The 19,443-nt window shown below is 38.1% G+C and overlaps 1 protein-coding gene across 1 annotated transcript in view; it reads left to right on the top strand.

The window, feature by feature from the left end:
* The window catches only part of Robo1 (roundabout guidance receptor 1), a 134,498-nt gene that overhangs the window by 42,086 nt on the left and 72,969 nt on the right, over nucleotides 1-19,443 (top strand). Inside the window, exons 5-6 of the mRNA XM_032899684.1 lie at nucleotides 12,553-12,677; nucleotides 14,277-14,448. Of these exons, the coding sequence (XP_032755575.1) occupies nucleotides 12,553-12,677; nucleotides 14,277-14,448 (297 nt within the window). The remainder of the gene's footprint in view (nucleotides 1-12,552; nucleotides 12,678-14,276; nucleotides 14,449-19,443) is intronic.

The following is a 19,443-nucleotide window of genomic DNA, read 5'->3' as shown; positions in this document are numbered from 1 at the left end:
CTTAATACCACTAGTTTGAAGCACTCCTCATGCATGTGCTATCAGATACTTGAAGGACTAAGTAAAGCAGTGAGAAGGAAGAAATGAGGCATACATGAGATGGTCCTGTGACAAGTTACCATCCAGCCTCATGAAGAGCACATCCTGGGCCTCACATGGGATACACCCATCTTCAGAAGCATGGAGAAGGTGTTCTGTAGTCTCAGCTGGATAGCTATAACTGAGTGACTGTTTCTAGTCACCAACATTCTCAAATAGTGTTGTCACCATAGAAATATATAATGGGTCATGTGGATATATAAAATGTGCAGAACTGTGTCTGAGAGTGAAATTGGCAGAAATAAATTACCTTTTCTCGCTAGTCATTGGCAGAGAACCCACACTCAAATGTTAGATTCCTTGCAAACCGTCTCATAGAATTTTAAGACTTGGAGTCATTTAGTGAGGTTGTGTATAATAATTAATTTTAATTCTCCAATTCAGATTTGCTTAGTGAATTTTATCCAGAATATTTTAGACACAAATAAAGTGATTTACATTATTCATTGTGTAAAGAATTTTCACAAAGAGAATAATTGTTGAGTACTAAGGACATTTTTCCTTATGAGGAACCTTGGATAAAGTACATTAGTAAATAATTAAAATTTTGATCTTTTTAATCCATGTATATATATACTTTTATTAACTTTTTATTATGCGTTTGCTATGATTTTAGCTATTATGACAGATATACACAGTACTAATTAAGGGTAAAGAATATTCACTATTTCTGGGTCTAAGTAGATCTTTCAGTACATTCCAAAGTCATTGTTAAAAGAGTTCCACATGACTCTGAAGCATCTAAGTGTCCTTTCATTTTTACGCCAGCGACTTCGAACTGTAAAGTAACTTTAAACTTTTCATTTTTAAAAGGATTCTGTATACATTTTAAGTGAACATTTCAAAATACTTTACCTAAACCTTGCAAAAAAAATGGATTAATTATGGCATGAGCACATTCGTTTGATTCTTGAACTTCTTATGACTTGATAGCCGCTGCGCCAGTACAAACACACCTGCAAAATACACTAAAAGGAGTTTAAGACAAAATGACGCTGAGTAATTGCTTTGTAACAGATTTATAAGGGTAGGGAAATCCATAAATGGTTATTAAAGTTAGCTTGGGGACATTCATTTTGTGTGGTCGATGCTGTTGCTGGAGACATTGGAGGGCTGCACAATTAAACCTGATAGATGGGCGGATTTACAAAGACGGTTTAGAAAGTCAACCTCGTGGACTGTAGAGCAGTTTTTTCAAGCAGTTCCTCTTCCGTCATTAGCGAATAGATGAGATCTGCCTTCCCACTCCTGCAGATGAAGTTACTGCCCGATGTTGGTCTGAGTTATATTCCTGGGGAATAAATGTGTAAGCCGTGCACTTCTGGGCTGGGTTTGGGGAAACTGAATGTTAGCCGTGGTTTCACACTTTAAATTCATTGACTTTGGAACTAACATAAGAATTAGGGAGCTGAGGCCTGAGATTCTTTTATATTAAATTGCAGACTTGGGTGATAAAGATTTGTTCTTTTGATCAAATGACCGCATACCTTGGAGGTGTTCATTTTCAACGGCCTATCCTATCTCTTTTTTAAGAGGAAGTTGACTCTTTCAACATTTTTCTTGGGATAAAGTTACATATAGTATATATATATATATATATATATATATATATATATATATGATAAATTACATATTTTACTTGGAATTAAGTTGCATATAGCATATTTAAAATAAATCATGTATTCTCCCCATAGTTTTAAGTGCGGGAGAAACCTGAATTCCAATCCTGCTATTACCTGAGGGGTAAACTTTACCAAGTGACTGAGTCTTTATCATCCTCCCCTGACACAAATGGAGTATTGAACTGTTTCTGAAAGCTGCAGAGAGAAAGTTTCCAATGAACGACAGGACGCACTGCTTATACTGATGGTTCTTTATTATTAAGCAACAAGCCAGACATCTACACAATTTTCACGATCTCATACCTGATTGTTCATGGAGATTGTCTCCATCCAAAGTGGTTTTCCTGTCAGTTGTTTAAGGCTATAATCAGCCATCGCGTTCCGGGCCTTCCAGGAAGCTTGCTGCTTAAAGATGGGCATCGCCATTCTTCACAGAGCACATTTCTCAGCACTTTACGGATTCCACAGAAAGTGCTGAGACTTGAGAAGGGTAAACAGGCGATCCGTGAGAGACCGCAGAAGCTGAGGGAACAATGGATGCTCGTGAAACCACACAGTATGAAAAGCAGGCTCATACGATCACAGGGAAGGTGTTTTCCCCGGATTTTAGTGGTGTTGCAATTTGTTTGTCTTGAAAGGTATTCGTAATGTGGGAAACACTTGCCACTTGATAAATTCCAAAGGCAAACAGATTTTTTTTAAATTTTTTTATTTACATTTCAAATGCTGTCCCCTTTCCCAGTTTCCAGTCCATAAGCCCCCTATCCCATTCCCCCCCTTCTTCTATGAGGGTGTTCCCCCACCCAACCACCCACCCATTCCCGCCTCCCCATCCTGACTTTCCCCTACAATGGGGGTTTGGGGTGGCCTTGGCAGCACTAAGAGCTTCTCCCATTGGTGCCCAACAAAGCCATCCTCTGAGCCATGGGTCATATGCAGCGGGAGCCATGAGTCTGTCCATGTGTACTCTTGGGGTAGTGGTTTAGTCCCTGGGAGATCTGGTTGGTTGGTCTTGTTGTTCTTATGGGGTTGCAAACCCCTTCAGCTCCTTCAATCCTTTCCCTAACTCTTCCAATGGGGACCCCATTCTCAGTTCAATGGTTGACTTCGAACATTCGCCTTTGTTTATTACTAATTAATTACTTAGTGTCTGTGATGCGAGCAGCCTTGTTTGGGTTGCCAAGGCAATAATCGCACAAATATGTGGCTTTAAACTAGGATGTGTGTTGTAAGTATGAGTTTGTTGTGGAGAAATGCAGCCCTCCTAGGCTGTAAAATCAGATTTCCAGGTACTGTCTGGAGTGTTTCTTACATCTTGAGCTAAGATCCAGAGAATGGTATGGAATTAAGCCAGCAGGGAAAGAATACTATGGAGGTAAGATCCAGTGAGCACATCAAATCCAAAAGGTCAGGACAACAGGCAAATGACATAAGAAGACACCCAAGTGTTACACAGCTAAGGAACACTAAGCATGTAGCTCTAAATTTAAGAGAATTAAGACTATATTAAAGGAATTTTAAGGCCAGAAACTACTAATGGATGCTTCTTATTTATCTTGGTTTGTTTTTAGACAATATGGCTTTGTTGGAGATTAGATTAGGAAAAAAAAAGTAAGATATTAGTCAGCTGAGCAGTTTGGTAGTTAGGAGTAGAGTCAGTTGGGCCCTATGGGGGAACCTTACTGACATTCGCTAAATGTCCGTAATCTGCCTTCATAATATGTGTTAATTCATGTAGACTGGTTTAACTCTCGGCCTAGGTTGGAGAGGCCCCATTTAGAAATGGGGTATAGTCAAATGAAGAGATTCCCAACTCCTTTAGGAATTATAGTACTACAAATAAAGAGCGTTGAGCTCCAAATGGAATATTTATATTGCACACTCCCAGAAACAGAGGACATTATGAGAAAGGGGATAGAAATACTGTAAGTGACAGGAGATGGGGAAGAGAGCTATACAAAGATGGTTTTTGTATATGATATGAACATTACAGATAGGGCCCTGCAGCAGGGAAGATCAACTGTGCAAGGCTTACAAGGGGTGGCATAGGGTATCTGACTGAGAAGAAAGATATCATTGGGGGTCGTATAATTGGGAAGAGACCTTAAAAGTACTATAAAAGGTGCTTATTGTAGATGGCGTGGCCATTGCAGTTAGGAATCCTCAGCAGGAATGATCACCTGTGTGAGAAGTATGATGACTGGGGGTAGGGGATCTAATTGAGAAGAAAAATATTATGGGGGAACATGTAATTGGGAAGAAGAGTATCAGGAGGAGTGGGAGGGGATAACAGAAGGTGACGAAAGAAAACGTAATTATAATGTATGTGAATGAAAAACTGCTCAAAATTTATTTTAATTTTCTTTAAAGAGTAGTAAGTAAATTGATGGAATCAGAAATGCTCAGAAGCAGAATCAGTAACAGAGTCCTTATTTTCAAGGAGGAGGAATAGAAAGACCCATGACGTCAGGGTATTTACACTTTGAACTATGCTCCTGAGAATTTGCGTTTTGTGGCACGCAGGTTGTCCTGACTGACACAACAGACGCATTTGAGTCATATATTCTTTTCTTTTTTTTAACTTATATTATTTTTTATATTATTTTTTCCCAATGGGCAGCATTTAAATGATTGCTCTAAAGGAAAGTGGGTAATTTTTGAAGGAAGAAGAGAGGAATACAAACTTTAAGCCATTACCTACGGTAGGTCAGACACTGCTCAGGGTCAGGGTGCGTGGTTTGCTAGACCGTCCTCAGATAAGATTGAAGTTAAACAAAGCCCTGAGAGCCAGGTTTCTCATTTCCGTCTGGTAATGCTGGCGTCTCACGACACATCCTTCCTTGTTGTGATGGCTGTCCTGGATGCTGTGGTGGGATCATCAGCGTCTGTCGATTCTGTTCACCGAAGACTGGGAGTTCTGCCTCATCCCCTCTCTCCCACTTCAGTCCTGACAACCAAAATTGCCTCCGAAGTCATTGTTCTCCAGAATGACACGAGGCATTTGATCAGAGGCAAAAAGTTCACCGTGTTTTATGTATCCATTAAGTACATTCTAAAATATCCCCTTTATTCTCTCTATTTTTATGTCTGCAAAGTTAAAAGACATAATGACAGGCTTTTATGTTAAACTCAAACCTTTCCCCCAAAAGAAATAATACCGTGTATTTAAAGTACCTGAAGGGCTTCTGATGGTTAGTGATATTATCATTCGTGTGTATTTATGCCTGAAAGTCGCACACACCAGTGAATGGGTTTCCTTGGTTCAAATGAAGAGAGCTTCATTACTTCAAAACCAGTGTTCTGCTGTGTGGCCCAAAATAGGCTTCTTCCTTAAAGCCCCATGACTCTCCAACCCATTCATTTTCTTCTACAATGAGATTTAAAAGGAAAAGAAAAAATCTCATCTGTCAGACTTGTTAACTGAGCCCTACTCTTCACTGTAGAAGAGTATGAAAATAAATCACAGGGATTTAAGGATCCATTAGAAATTAGCTGCTCGGAATAAAAACAGTTCTTATTAATTAGAAGAATTTGGAATAGATGATTCATGTGGAGCACATGAAGAAAAATGCTGCTCTGTTGACAGATAACATAGGCCCTTCAATATGGACACTTACTTTAATATAAAACCTTCTAATGAAATATACCAGGTGTTTCAAATCCATGAATTATTCCCAGTTAGTACGGGAGTATTCCTCGTTCTCATCTCGTCACTGCTAGAGACAGAGCGTATGCTAACTGTATGTTTTATGGTTGACAGAGAAATACCCAATCATTTATTTCACTTGTGACGATACACTAAATATATATTTGCCATTAGACTTGAAGGAATGGGGTAGTAATGCAAAATAGAAAATCTAATCATAGAGCAATGCGTAAATATTTTACCTTCTTTAATTTTTCTCATATCTCTCACATTTAACATTAAGAACTATTTATGGAAAGTTCTTCATCCGTTGATAAAGGATATTACTAGAGCAGAATATTTGTAGTTCCCATTGCTGCATGGATCCAAGACCTCATGCATGGTATACCATGCTGCCACTGAGCTCCGTGTTTAGACACTATAAAGAATATTTCTGAAGACCTTTTAAAGCAGACTTTACCAATGTGTAGATATAATCTATGGAGAAACCTCTGAACAGGGTGGTCTATCCAGCTGTTCCACTGTATGCCTCTGAATAGCCACTTAGAAATCACAGCATAGCAAATGCTGTAAGATTCAAAGTCTATTGCTTTGCTGTCTGCGGTGTTATGTTGAAATGGCTCTGGGCAAGTAGAAACAAAGTGCTTTTTAAGACCCTTAAAGACATCAAAGTCTGCAGCCAATGTTTAGTTCGCTGCCCCTTACTGCTAATTGCTGCTTCCCTGTGCTTCGCTTGAGTTGTTCATGCTATGGTCCAAATGATGGAGTCCTTTGGCAGGCAGAAGCTTCTCGATTTTACAGTGTCCTCTTCATTAATTGTTTATCTCAGTGCCTATGCTGACAGTGCTCTGTTCTGAACGCCTTTGCCCACGCCAGTAAGTTCAAGGGTGTTGTCTGCTTTCTCGTCTAACAGTTCGGTCATCTAGTTTTACGTTCAAGACCGATCCCTTTTGAGTTGAGTTTTGGGTTGTTTGTTTGGGCCTTTCTTTTTTTTTTAACTCAGGGTGCTAAGTATGGATCTCTTTGCATTCTCCTGCATGCAGACATCCAGTTTGATTAAACTTTTTATTGAACATGTTGTCCTTTTTTAAGGTAACTCTGGCTGCCTTATTGAAAACCAGGTGTCCATAGGTGTGTGGATTTATGTCTGGTCTTCAATTCGATCAATGATTTTGCTTCTGCGCCATTAAAATGCTGATGCTGTCGGGAAGGAAGCGGAGATAGAGGGGTATTCTGAGCCTTTAGACTAGGAAGCATTAAGAAGAGTTAGAAGGTGAGAGTGAAGCCTCCTTCCTATGTGTGGTAAACTTCACTGGATGATGAATGTCAGGTTCCAAGTCGCTCTGCTGCCTGGAGATTTCCTTTGACATGCTACTACATAAGGAATAGCATCAATGTCCATTTTATAGACAGATCTATGCTCTGTGAATAAAAAAAAAAAAAAGTTTGACCTGACTCTCAAGGGAATAGTAGAGAAAGAAGAAATGTATAAAGAATTTGAAGAAATGTGTATAACTGATATTTTAGAAGAGAAAAGAAAGAATAGTGATTTCCTTAAAAACGTGCTAGTAGAAGAATATGTAGGAAGTGCCATGTTTGTTTCTTTGTTCATGTACTTGTTTGTTGACACGAAGACAAATGAAAGGTGCTGTGAGCTGGGAATGGGTTTATTCAGGTATTGGAATCATTCCTGATGATCGTGGTTGTTAAAAGCTCACGTGTTCACAGATGGAATTTTCTCAAGGATTTCTGATGCTTTCAGATTTTATGATGGTAGATGTTCTTAGATAACATGTCAGGCCTTTCATAGACTATAAGAATTATTGTTTGTCATTCGTACAATATGCAAAACTTTTAGCCTGAAGTTCTGACGTGTGATTCATTCTGGTCCTGTGGATTGTTGATAAAACCGTAAGGAAGAAAGGGCACTTTAAATCTTAAAGGAGCAACTTCCAGTCACTGTATTGCTTTAATTTCATTTTTGAAATATAAGGAATTTTAAAGTATGTGCAATATTTAAGAACATTTAGGAATTATTTGTCTAGCCTCCTAACATAACTGTATTGGTCTGGTGAGATCAAGTTTGTTTTCAAAGGTTAATCTTTGAGACAGTTCTACATCTTTTGTTTCAAACAAAACTTGACGGGTATTTTCTCAGATCCCTTCTTTTGTACCTCTTTGGTATCCTCCTGCCATTTAAGTCAATTTCTTTAAGATATTAAGAAATATAAAATGACCTTTGTACCTGCTTTAATTCTACAATTTTTAAACTCCTCTAAATGCCTATCTTCCCACTAAAATCAAAAATAAAATTTTAGATATGTTAAATATTCGAGTCCCTTTAAAATATTGAGATGTATGCGAGAACTTTTTTCTATTTTCTGACTGAACTATCTCAAAGTCGCAGTCCTTGACTCAGATGTAAACTACAGGAACGTATATCAAGTCAAATGAATTGTGGGTTGGGAACTTTTTATTTGAATGAAATGGATTGTCAGTCCCTACTGTGGTATATGAAGATCTTCATTTGATAGCAGTGACCTTTACTTCTGAAATAAACAGTGATTGCGGTATATAACTTTAAATAAACATTACCGTGTTGACATACATCTTGTTTCAACATAAAAATGGATAATGTGACAGTGACTTTTAAATATTTTGTGTTCTTCCTGCTTTCATACTTTTCTCCTCTATATACATATATGTACAATATATAAAATATATTTTCAATTAAAAATATTCACACATATAAGCTCAGTATTAAAGTCTTCAATCTAAACTCATGGGCATGGGCTAGTATGGTCCTCATCAGAAAGGCAGATTCTCAGGTCCCACCCTGATCTTTAGAGCCATTATCCAATTGTCTAGGGCTCATCCGTACATATAGTTAGTATCAGTAGCTTGAGTTAGGTGAAATACCATTGCCAGTGTGAAACCTACAGAAATCAGCCTATCAGTGAGTCTATGTGGGATTTAACATTCTTTATCTTAAAAATTGCATATGTTTTATTTCTGTGTAGAGTTAGCAGCTAATATTTATACTACTTTTAAAATCCATTCCCTATAAAAGGTACCTGTTACCTGATAAATCAAAGCAGAAAATTCTTGAGAGACACTTTATAATGTCCTTACCATCCTCCCATTATAACTGGACCATTTTCCATAGGATCGATTTCAAGACTCATTCCTGTTTTCCTACATTATTCATGACTGTGCTCGAAGTGCTAACAAATACTCCTTCACGGATAGTGTGACCAGTGTATCTAAATATGAGTGTGTTCTTTAGTTGACGTGAAAGCAGCACAGGGTTAAGTCGAATCTTACTATGTTGTCTGTTCCATGTTCATTTCCTTATTTTTTATTTATTCCATGTTTTCTGTTCTTTTTTTGTTTTAGTTGGGTCTGGTAAGTTGACATTTTCTTGGCCATCTCCTAATCACCGTGTCACTGTGACTGGAACTTCTCTTCCCCTTCCCATCCATACCCTTCCATGTCCTTCAACCAATCAGCCTCCATGTTTCACTTGTCCTTGGCCACAAAGACAGACCGCCCAGAATAAATCTGCAGGAAGTATGGGTAACTGTGACAAAGAGTGAAGGTAATGGGTTTGCTAACTTTCTGTCTTATTAAGTCATGTGTGATCTGAGCCCTTTAGTTATCTCCTTCCCGAAATAAGGGATGAGTCATAGGTTGTATCTTGGTAGATGAAGGACCGTTTCATTAAATGCCTCTGTAGCGTTAAATGAACAAAAACACATGCCAGGAGAACAGTTCAGTTTTCTTTGTTTCAAGTGCATCGTTTTTGTCATTATAATTCTAATTATAATACTGTAATTATGTCCTTAAAGTTCAGTTCCTGGCCTACCTCGTGCCTGGAGTTTCCTACTGCTCATTTCCACTGTTTTTGTATAAGGCTCATTTCATTTCATATATGGATTAAAAAATGAAATATATAAAATATGTTTTTTTTAATAAAGAGGCATCAATGTCCTTTTTACTTAGTTCAGGGGAAGATCCTTTCATTCAGTAGTGTTGACAGAATGCCACATCGAGAAATTGTGATGCTATAAGACAGGCCATAGCATCGTTTTCCCTTTAAACCTCTCTTATGCTGCTTAAGGATACAGGGTTTTTATTATTCATAGTCACACGTACAGGATAGGCTTGTCAGTAATGGAGTCTGTTAGGCACAGATTCCACTGAGCTATTATTGAGAAGAAAGAAAAATCAAAATGTAAAACAGTAGAGATTGATCGATTACATTCTGTATGACTGTACATCAGTTACTCGATAATTATTAAGATGCTGTTGCAGTAGAATCTTGTTAAAGACTATTATCTAGTTTCCATGGTAGAATTATTGGCAGTTTTTCTTTTTCTTCTTTGTCCAATTTTTCCACATTTATAGTACCTACTTATTACTATATTGGTACATCATTATGACCTTTGAACATAATTAACTTTAATATTTTAGAATTCAAAAGCCATTACAATATAGTCATAAGACATTGAATCTGTGTATACGGTGAAGCTCTTCAGTCTAAATAAATACATATGAAGAGAAATTTACTTGGTCCTTTTCCCCTTCCAGATAAAACTGTATTTGATATCTGACATACACAGAGAAAGAATTTTTTTTCCTGCCTTTATTTTTTAAAGCATGATGTTGCTGGCTTCAGACTCTTAGATACAAGCAATTCTCTTTGTAGGCCTTCTGGGTAGCTGGTACTCTAGCTTATGCCACCACACTAGTCTGAGGAGGATTTTTAAATTGTGTTTCTAAGAAGTCTCCCGTGGCTGACGTCACTGTTGATGTTGGCTAGAGACTGTGCCTACAGAATACACTAAATCATTTCCAAGCAAATATCCTTTGTGGAAGGATTGCTTCGGGATAAATGTAGTTAGCATAAGGGTTTCTATTCCTTTTTCCCAAATAAGTCTTTGAGGTTTGAGGAGAGCTGGCATTTTATAAAAGAAACAGCTTCTGGCACAAACTGCTGGTCTAGCTCCTGAGATTTGGGACGGAGACCACCCCAAGGCTTCGCTTGACTGAGCGGTTTGAACATTTATATTTTTCTACTCGGATTCCCTTCGTATTGGAAAGTCATCTGCTCCCACACATCTAATTAATCACTTGGTTTTTTCCTTCATTGAAAGAAACCAAACTCTAGTCTAGATTTCGTTTATCATCCAGTCAGCTCTGAGTTCCTAAGAATGAGCCTATGTCGGTTATTCTAACCCTTACCTAAGGAGGACATGCTCCCGTTTGACCTGACAGGAGGAACGTCCTCAGGCCACCGGGAACATGCCTGTGATCGTATGTGGTAACGACAGTGTTAGCTCAATTCAGGAGTATACCACTCGATTACAGTCACAACTTTCCTACAAAAATATAAAAAATTATAAGCTAGAACTTCAGTTTGACCAAATTGAACTCCAACTGTGTCTCCTGGCTTTGAGTTTTATCTTCTGTAAGTTAGAGAGCATTTGAAAACATTTGACCTTGTTTTGCAAGTATCCTGTAATTTTCTGGTCAACTGTTAAGATTTTCTACTAACCTTCAATTAAAAACAAAAAAGCATGGAAGAAAGTACATTTATCTAGAAGTTAAGAGACCTAATTACTTTCTTCAGTTTTTATTACAGTATTATCTATAAACAAATGATATTACATTATCTTTTTTAAAGAATTTTTATATTGATCTATTTGTGATTATATATGTAGAGTGCGATGCATCTATTAAATAGGTTTTGATATGCTTTTGTAATTATCACATATATGATATTATATATATATATACACATAGATATGTCAAATACGATTGACCTGAAAATATAACAAAAGAGAAAATTGCCTCTAAATATAGTTTTGAAAAAAAAGGAAACATTCTCCTTGGTTCACAAATAAACAAACAAACAAACAAGAAAACAGCCATAAATGTAGGATCAGGGAGGTCACCAAGAATGGAAAGGGAATCAAAGAGAAATAAGTAACGGAGTCACACATGATCAAACATGTCCTACACATGTATAAAAATGTCAGAGGAAGCCCATTATATGTTTGATTCAGATATGCTAATGAGAAAGCTCTGAAAAAGAAAGGAACATTACTCTTGTAGAAAGCAGTGTGGCGACATTCTTGGGTATAATCTGAATGTGAGTTTCCATTCGGATTTGTTTTAGGGAGTGACCCTAAGTGACTGATGTAAGCAACTGAAAACACTTTTAAGGGAACAAAGGCCATGAGGGGACAGGCCATGAAACGTGGGTTAGAGCAGCCCTGTGTAGGCTGTTAGAAGCCTGGCTCGCACTGAGACAAGAGGGCACGATTACCTTTTGCAGACAGCTGATAAGAAATGGATTTGGAAAGTCCACACGTTAAGTAAAAGGACATACTCAGTACATATTGTTTGATTTTCTTTTTCCCTGTTGCCATGCCCAGCCTTAATGCAGGCTCCAGCTCCCCGCCCTGCTCTGTCAGCACACGGACCTTTCAGCTGCCATGCTCTCAACGTAACTGATGCAATTTTCTGACACACTATTGACTGGTGGATGAAGTGGCCATTCAAGACTGTCTAAATCAAACAGTTTGGACAAAGCTGGCAGTATTTATAATGTCAGGATGAGCAGATGTTCTGAATTTACCCTCATTTCCATATATATTCTGTTTGAACATGCCCTTGCCCATGTAAATGAAGGGGGCACGCGACTCCACTGTTGCTTTAAATCCATTTCTATTCAAATAATTGGACTGAAGATTTTAAATGTCTCTCATTTGCATGGTAGCATTTCAGGAACTTTTGAGGTAAATTAAAGTAATTTCAGCCCTTGCCTGTATCAGGAGATCTTGCATGTGCGTGATTAGACATCATTCACCTTGAAGCAGCTCTTAGTGAGGAAAGATAATATTTATTCATACAATAATTTTCGGCTATGATTTGAATGGAAAGGGTCAGCTTGTAGCTCAAGAACTCTTTTAAATATGAGGATTAATTCCAGGTCTAGGTTAAGTAATAAATCTCTTCACAGTACAGGTCTATTTCACTCTATAAATATGCACTTAGCAATTTTACTTTAAATGAGCGGCGGGAGGGGGTCAGTTATTATACTGTGTTGTAGAAAATGAAGGCAGAGCCTCGTAGGTGCTGTGCTGCCATGATCTCATTCCGTATGTTTTGTCTCTTTAGAGCCGCCACATTTTGTCGTGAAGCCTCGAGACCAGGTGGTTGCCTTGGGACGAACTGTGACTTTTCAGTGTGAAGCAACTGGAAATCCTCAACCAGCTATCTTTTGGAGGAGAGAGGGGAGTCAGGTATAACTATTTTCTAACTTTTCTTTTTTTGAAGAGAATATGGGTGCTAGTTACCAGCAGGAAAGAAAAATCCAAGGATCGTAAAATTATAGACCAATCACATTGGCAAGAAATTAATTAGTCAAACAAACAAACAAACAAAAAAAAAAACAAAACCCTAGAAATGTTTAGAATTACGAGGGACGAGAAAGGGGGTCCCCATTTGAATTCTCAGAGCCATTTTCCATGCCATATTTTAATACTCAGAGAATCTAGACTATTAACTCCTCTTTTGCCGGGTTTCAGCATTACACGTGAAGCAATTGCAGAGTTTAAAATCTCTTCTTAACTCATCCCTGTGATTTTTTTTTTTTGCCTTCTTAAATAAGGTGAAATATTTTACTTGTAAAACTTAATTTCATTCATTCTCGGTATGGTCATTCCTTGCTGTCTTATTGTCACTTGACCAGTGTTTGGGATTCCATGGTCCTGCTTCTAAATTTATAAAGAGTCAGGTCCGCCGCTTACTGACTGAACTCCACTCTCAAGGGAAGTGCTATCTTTTTATTATTTTACTCTGGTTGACAAGCATCAGTTTGATTATAGCATGTAGGCCGTCATTTGAATTCTGTAATATCTTGGTGAGTTCTAAGATACTCCATTTGGTCGCACAAAATTAAGTTTGCTGGGAACAAGTTAAAGACAAGAATTAACAGAGCAAGAAGAATTGAGATTGGATTATGCAAGAATATCTTTATAGCAAAAATTGTAACCCACAAGATATCCTTTTTAGTAGCGTGACACTTCAACTGAATTAATTTCCAAAATTTTTAATTACTTTGGTTCAACAGTGCAAATCGTTTTGCATAAGAACAGTGATGAAAACTTATCCCACTGAGTATTACCTAACCCTTTACAAAGTGATCCTTGCCTAATAGCACCAAAACTTTAAAAATAAAGCAATATCCTCAGTTAGGAGAAGGTCCGTATATTTGGTTTCATGAAAAACAACACACGAAGTACAATCTTCTAAGGAATTGTATCTTTTTGTTCAATTCTACATGGACTTCAAGAGCTCCATCACATGCACTCTTACCTCCTGCTGCTAGGTGATGGAGAAATGGTCCAGAACATTAGTAAGTGACAGCAGGAAGAACTGCTTGTCATGGGGCCAGAATGGCATCCTTGCATATTATAGTTTATCAGAATGAATTTTAAATTTTCAGTTTGTTTATGTTTTATACTATTTGCCATTAATATATAATGCAAGATTTTTGTTGTAATTTGCATAAATATAGTTTGGTCTATCAAAATTTAGTCTTCTTATTATGTTTAATATTATTCTCATGAGAAATGATGGTTCCAAAAACGCATGTGAGTATTGAGAATTTTAACATTTTCCACGTAATTCCGTTTAGCTTTGCATTATTAAACTCTTTATGTCTAATAATATGTATTTATACATGTGCACATTCAATGTATGTGGTTTATGGTGGAAGAATATTTAGTACATACATGTATATTTACACATATGTTTACAAATGTACGCATTACATTTGCCACTCTATTCCGGCCCGGCGCTTAACCTGTTTCTATTTCCCCCCCCAATTCTGGTTTCAGAATCTGCTTTTCTCATACCAACCTCCACAGTCCTCTAGCCGGTTTTCAGTTTCCCAGACGGGGGACCTCACTGTTACGAACGTCCAGAGGTCCGATGTCGGTTACTATATCTGTCAGACTTTGAACGTGGCTGGAAGCATCATCACAAAGGCATATTTGGAAGTTACTGATGGTAAAGTAAAACGTTTCCTTTCCAAGTGATCCACGTTGCCTTAGGGTCTGAGAGAGCCGTGTGGATACTTTCCTGGGAAGCTGCACATTCTACTCCACAGCTGCGTTAGTGTAATCTAAAGAGGATGCAATGGCGACTCTGTTGTTGGTCTTCTCTTAAAACACACTTACGTCTCTGCGTACTGAGCAGATCCCTAAACACAGAGATTCTCCACGAATAGTTCCATTCTGAAGAGCTGGGCAGAGTTAAGTTTTCAAGTTTCAGAAAAATATAAAACAGGATGAAGTCCTGTGGAATCTGTGTAGTCTCACTGTGAACCACCATTTCTAGTATTTTCTCTAAGTGAAGAAGAATTAAAATTGATCATGAATTCAAAAGCTGACAGGTAGCGTACGGTCTGCTAGGTTTTCTTCGTAGTCTTGATGACTTTTATTTATCAATTCCCTAAACATGGTCAGCTATTGCCAAGTATATCATAAAGAGATGGTAATTGAGAAAATTTTCCAACCTACAAAATACAAGTAGTGATCTTTTGAAAAGATGGAAGAAAATATAAATTTGCTGTAAATATATTTATACATGTGCACATATATATGTGCATTTGTGATACAACAGTTTATGAAATATGTATTTATTTCATTAAAGAAAATGTCTATAAATATATGAAATAGATATTATAGATATGTGCATGTATTTATTGTACATGCTAAGATACCTATGCATATATTAAATAAATATATTTTAGATATGTAAATATATTTACATGTATATAATGTGTGTGATAGCCATATTGATGCAGTGTATTTGTGTGAGTATTTGTGTGTATAATCAAGAAAGTATTACTGTACATGTCTTTGAAATTACAATGACATGCTTTGTGCTTTCAACATTGAATGCATTTGAAAACCCAAAATTATTTTTACAGTTTTAATTCCAAGCAGCGCATTAAGGGTCCTAAAAGGCAAGCATTTCACTGTCTTTCTCAGAAAAAGATGGGTCCAGGATAAAGGAAGCACGTCAGAAATAAAGATGGCAGGCGTTGCTCCTTCCTGGTCGATGGTGTGGTTCGTGTCTTCTGTGTTTGTGAGTGACGGTGTGTGATGCAGGAGTCCGCAGGAAGCTTCTGGTGCCTTCTACTTGTTATAAGACAGAGCCGCTCATTGGTCGGGAACTGGTCAGAAAGGCTAGCTGGCTCTCAGGCTGGGGAGCTCCCATGATCCTGCTGTGTCTGCCTCCCCGGTCCCCGGAATAAAATACACACAGAGGAGTTGTTCCATCATCTCTAGAGGAGATGAGGCTTTCCACGTCTAACTACACTGCCGTGTGCATAGGCCACTGCACAGTGCACAGTCTCCCTTCTGCTCAACGGGTCCGCTGACTCTATTTCTTGTAGACTTCGTTATTGTAGCTTACAGCAAGTCTTAAAGGCGGATGCAAGTCTTCAGCTTTGAATTTCTTATTTTAGTTTTGTTAAACTGGCCAAACAGAAAATCACAAAATTATGTACCCTACTCAGGGCTGGAGAGATGGCTCAGCAGTTAAGAGCGTGGTCTGTTCTTCCAGAGGTCCTGAGTTCAATCCCTAGCAACTACACGTAACTCACAAGCATCTGTGATGTGATCCGATGCCCTCTCTGGCCTGCAGATGTTGATGCAGATAGAGCATCATAGACATAAAATAAATAAATGAATCGTTTAAAAAAAATCATTTTGATTCTCCATAATCTGAAAGTATTCACTCAGAAATTATATAAATGCCATATAAATATCTCAATTTATTCAGTTTTTCTTTAATATCTCTCAGGAATGTCTATTGTTTTCAGAATATAAATTTTGCATATGCTTTCTAGATATACCTCTTTTTGATGTGTCTATACATGAATTTAAATTTTTCAATATTGAATGGTTTGAAGAAAGTGCTTATTTGTGCAGTTAAATTTTTATGCATTAACATTTAATCAAGCAACCTCGATAAATTCCTTCATTTTTATAATGATTTTATGTAAATTATTCTGAAAATTTTATGTACAAAATCTAACAACCGAAGATAAAGGTCTTCACTCCTTTAAACAGAGAATGCATATATAAATAAATAATGTAATATTCATGTTTTACTTATAAATGAAAAAAATATATTATATACCCCTTGTCTCCCTTTCTCACTCTCATTGTCTGTGCAATGAGAAGGATTGATGTTGCTGTAAAATTATAAAAAAAATGCTGTCTTTTACCCCCAGTAGGTCCGGCACCATAGTGCCCCAAGATATCTGGTCGATGTCTTCACCTCAGTCAATAAAGTTTCTCACCCACCTTGCTCCATCCCATATCACACTGCCGATGGCCACTCTCTGAGCCTGGCAACAATCTCTCTACCCATCCAGTTCCCAAGGCGGGCTGCCACCATGCCAAACTTACACAGCCCAATTTCATGGTGGGCCAGCATGTCTAGTCACCACACACTCTCTTAAACTTAAATCACCACATGAAAGAACACACAACACAATAACCTCTGATCCAGTATATAATTTGTTCATCTAGACACACAAAGCCCTGTACACATCCTTAAGAATATTCATAACAACCTGTAAATGTGCAGAGAGGACTCTTAACATCCGTCTCCATGTTCTCTCCACGGCTTCTCCCTCTTCTTCTCAGTTCCAGTCCCCTCCTCTCTAAAACTTTTCTCCCACCCATCCTTCCTTCTCATCCAATGACAGGCCTCGTTCTATCTTGAACCTGCCTTCACCTGCGTAATGACATCATCCTACAGATTATACTTGTGGACTTATTTAGGTTTTCCGAACTGAGTTAGATTTGTGTAGCTGACAATGAGTTTGGTGGATTTCTCGGGGACGTTTTTTAGAAGAGTTGCCTGGAGATCTTAGGATGTTTGGTGTCCTGCTGGTTGCTGGACAGTCCACACTTGGCACTCCGAAGGCTGTGTTCCGAATGCCACACTGCTTGTGTGCAGTGCCACACTGCTTGTGTGCTTCTGCATGCAGTGCTGCTCCGTGTCTTTCCTCTTGCACTTGAATTTCACTCTCTACAAGGAGTTTGCACTAACCCGCCAAATATGAGTCCTGTGTCCCCATCCCTATACATAGATTCATTCCTGAATTCCGTATGTTTTATTCTTTATCTTTTGTTCCTCTGTTATTCAAGACAATCCACGTATCACAAAAATTGAGCCATTTTCTGTTTAGTCAAGTCAATATTTGCCTAGTATCCACCTCAGATCTCATGTGATGGATTCTTAGTAGATATTGTTGAGTATCAGGCAGAAAGAAAGAAAGAAAGAAAGAAAGAAAGAAAGAAAGAAAGAAAGAAAGAAAGAAAGAAAGAAAGAAAGAAGAGGGAGAGAGAGAGGTGGGGAGGGAGAAAGGGTGGGAGGTAGGGAGGGAGGAAGAAAAGAAAAGAAAAGAAAAGAAAGGAAAAGAAAAGAGAGGACAAGCTAGCTCCTAGGGAGAATTCAAAACCAAGATTTTCTCTGTCAAAAAACCTTCAGTGTCTTATCGTTGCCTACAAAACACCCTATACGTTATACCGAGCATGGGCTGTGATGCACGCTGAGCACCGTAGCCATTGGGTCATAGCTGTGAGGACCACCTGATCGAACGCAGAGTTTGAAAAGCTTGCGCACACTCTTACACTTGCAACTTAGATGGCTATCTCTAAAATAAAATAGAAACAGAACTGTTGAACTTTTCCCAAATACTCTACCCTCAGAATTAAAAGTGGAGATTTTTAGGCCAAGGGCATGGCTCAATCCATTCACTGTCTGCTACCTAAGCCCGCGAATCTGAGTTTGGATCCCCCAAAACGCCATAAAAAGCCCATCGGGGGGGGGGGCACAGGTCTGCAAGCTCAGAACTAGGCAGGCCAATAAGTGAGTTCCAGGTTTACAAGAGCCCCTGCCTCAAGCATGTGAAGAGCAATAGTGGAAAATGCCCAAAGTAGAGCTCTGGTCTGCATGTACGCACGCACACACACACACACACACACACACACACACACACACACACACACACACACAAACACACAAACACACACACACACACGGACTTGTACTTCGCAGCTATAACTGGCTGTAATCATACGAATCCTGGCAATGTCAATATTTTATTCAATCACGTCTGTTGACCTGTTGGCTTGTAGATGGAGTATGTTTTCCATATTGCTTGATTTATCTGCTTGACCCTCTGTATTGTTGGCAAACACAGTAGAGGGAAAGGCAGAATAAAGCTCGAGGCAGGGGTGGAGTAGCAGCTCTCTGTGGTACGATGCCTGTGCTGAGGCTCAGCCTTACTGGCATTGACAAAGGCGTGTCTCCATTTATGTCTGCTTACCACTAGATTACAAGAAAAATAATGGTTATCAAACAGCAGCAGCATTTAAAACCACTTGTATTCGTCCCTGATAAGCCTAGTATGCAGTAAAACAAGACTGTTCCCCAGCTCCTTTTTATTTAAACAAGTTGCTTGGCTTTAAAGTTTCAATCCGTGATTGCTAACAGGAGCAAATTTTATAAACAAAAATATTTATAATACTGAATGCCCAAAAACCACTTGGAAATAGATGACAATTGAAATATTTGCTTTGATGTTTGTAGATGTACACATGTACATTTTTCACATGTGCACCACTCAGTTAACTATAGTTTTTACTGAAAATTCATATATTGACTCCCTTCATTAAACAGTTCCAGTTCTTGCACTCTTTGTTCTATTGTCCGATATTTCTTTTGTATAATTCCAGTGTAAGGTATTAGACACTAATTTGAAATTTGTCTTACAATCTGTAAGTTTAGATTTTACCTATCAATGTACCAGATTTGTAGCTATTAATTACAGCACCCCACTAGTGTTTTATTTTGGCATTGACGAAAACACTGTGACTCCATTTTCTATGCCTAGAACTGTGGAAGTGTCTTAATGAAGTCCTATATCTGACTTCTATATTGCCTTTTGTGTAGTGCATGTGAGTGTCTGGCCTTTTG

The sequence above is a fragment of the Rattus rattus genome, chromosome 4 (genome assembly GCF_011064425.1).
Source record: "Rattus rattus isolate New Zealand chromosome 4, Rrattus_CSIRO_v1, whole genome shotgun sequence".
In the NCBI taxonomy this organism is placed as follows: Eukaryota; Metazoa; Chordata; class Mammalia; order Rodentia; family Muridae; genus Rattus; species Rattus rattus.
This window is presented reverse-complemented; position numbering and strand designations above follow the sequence as displayed.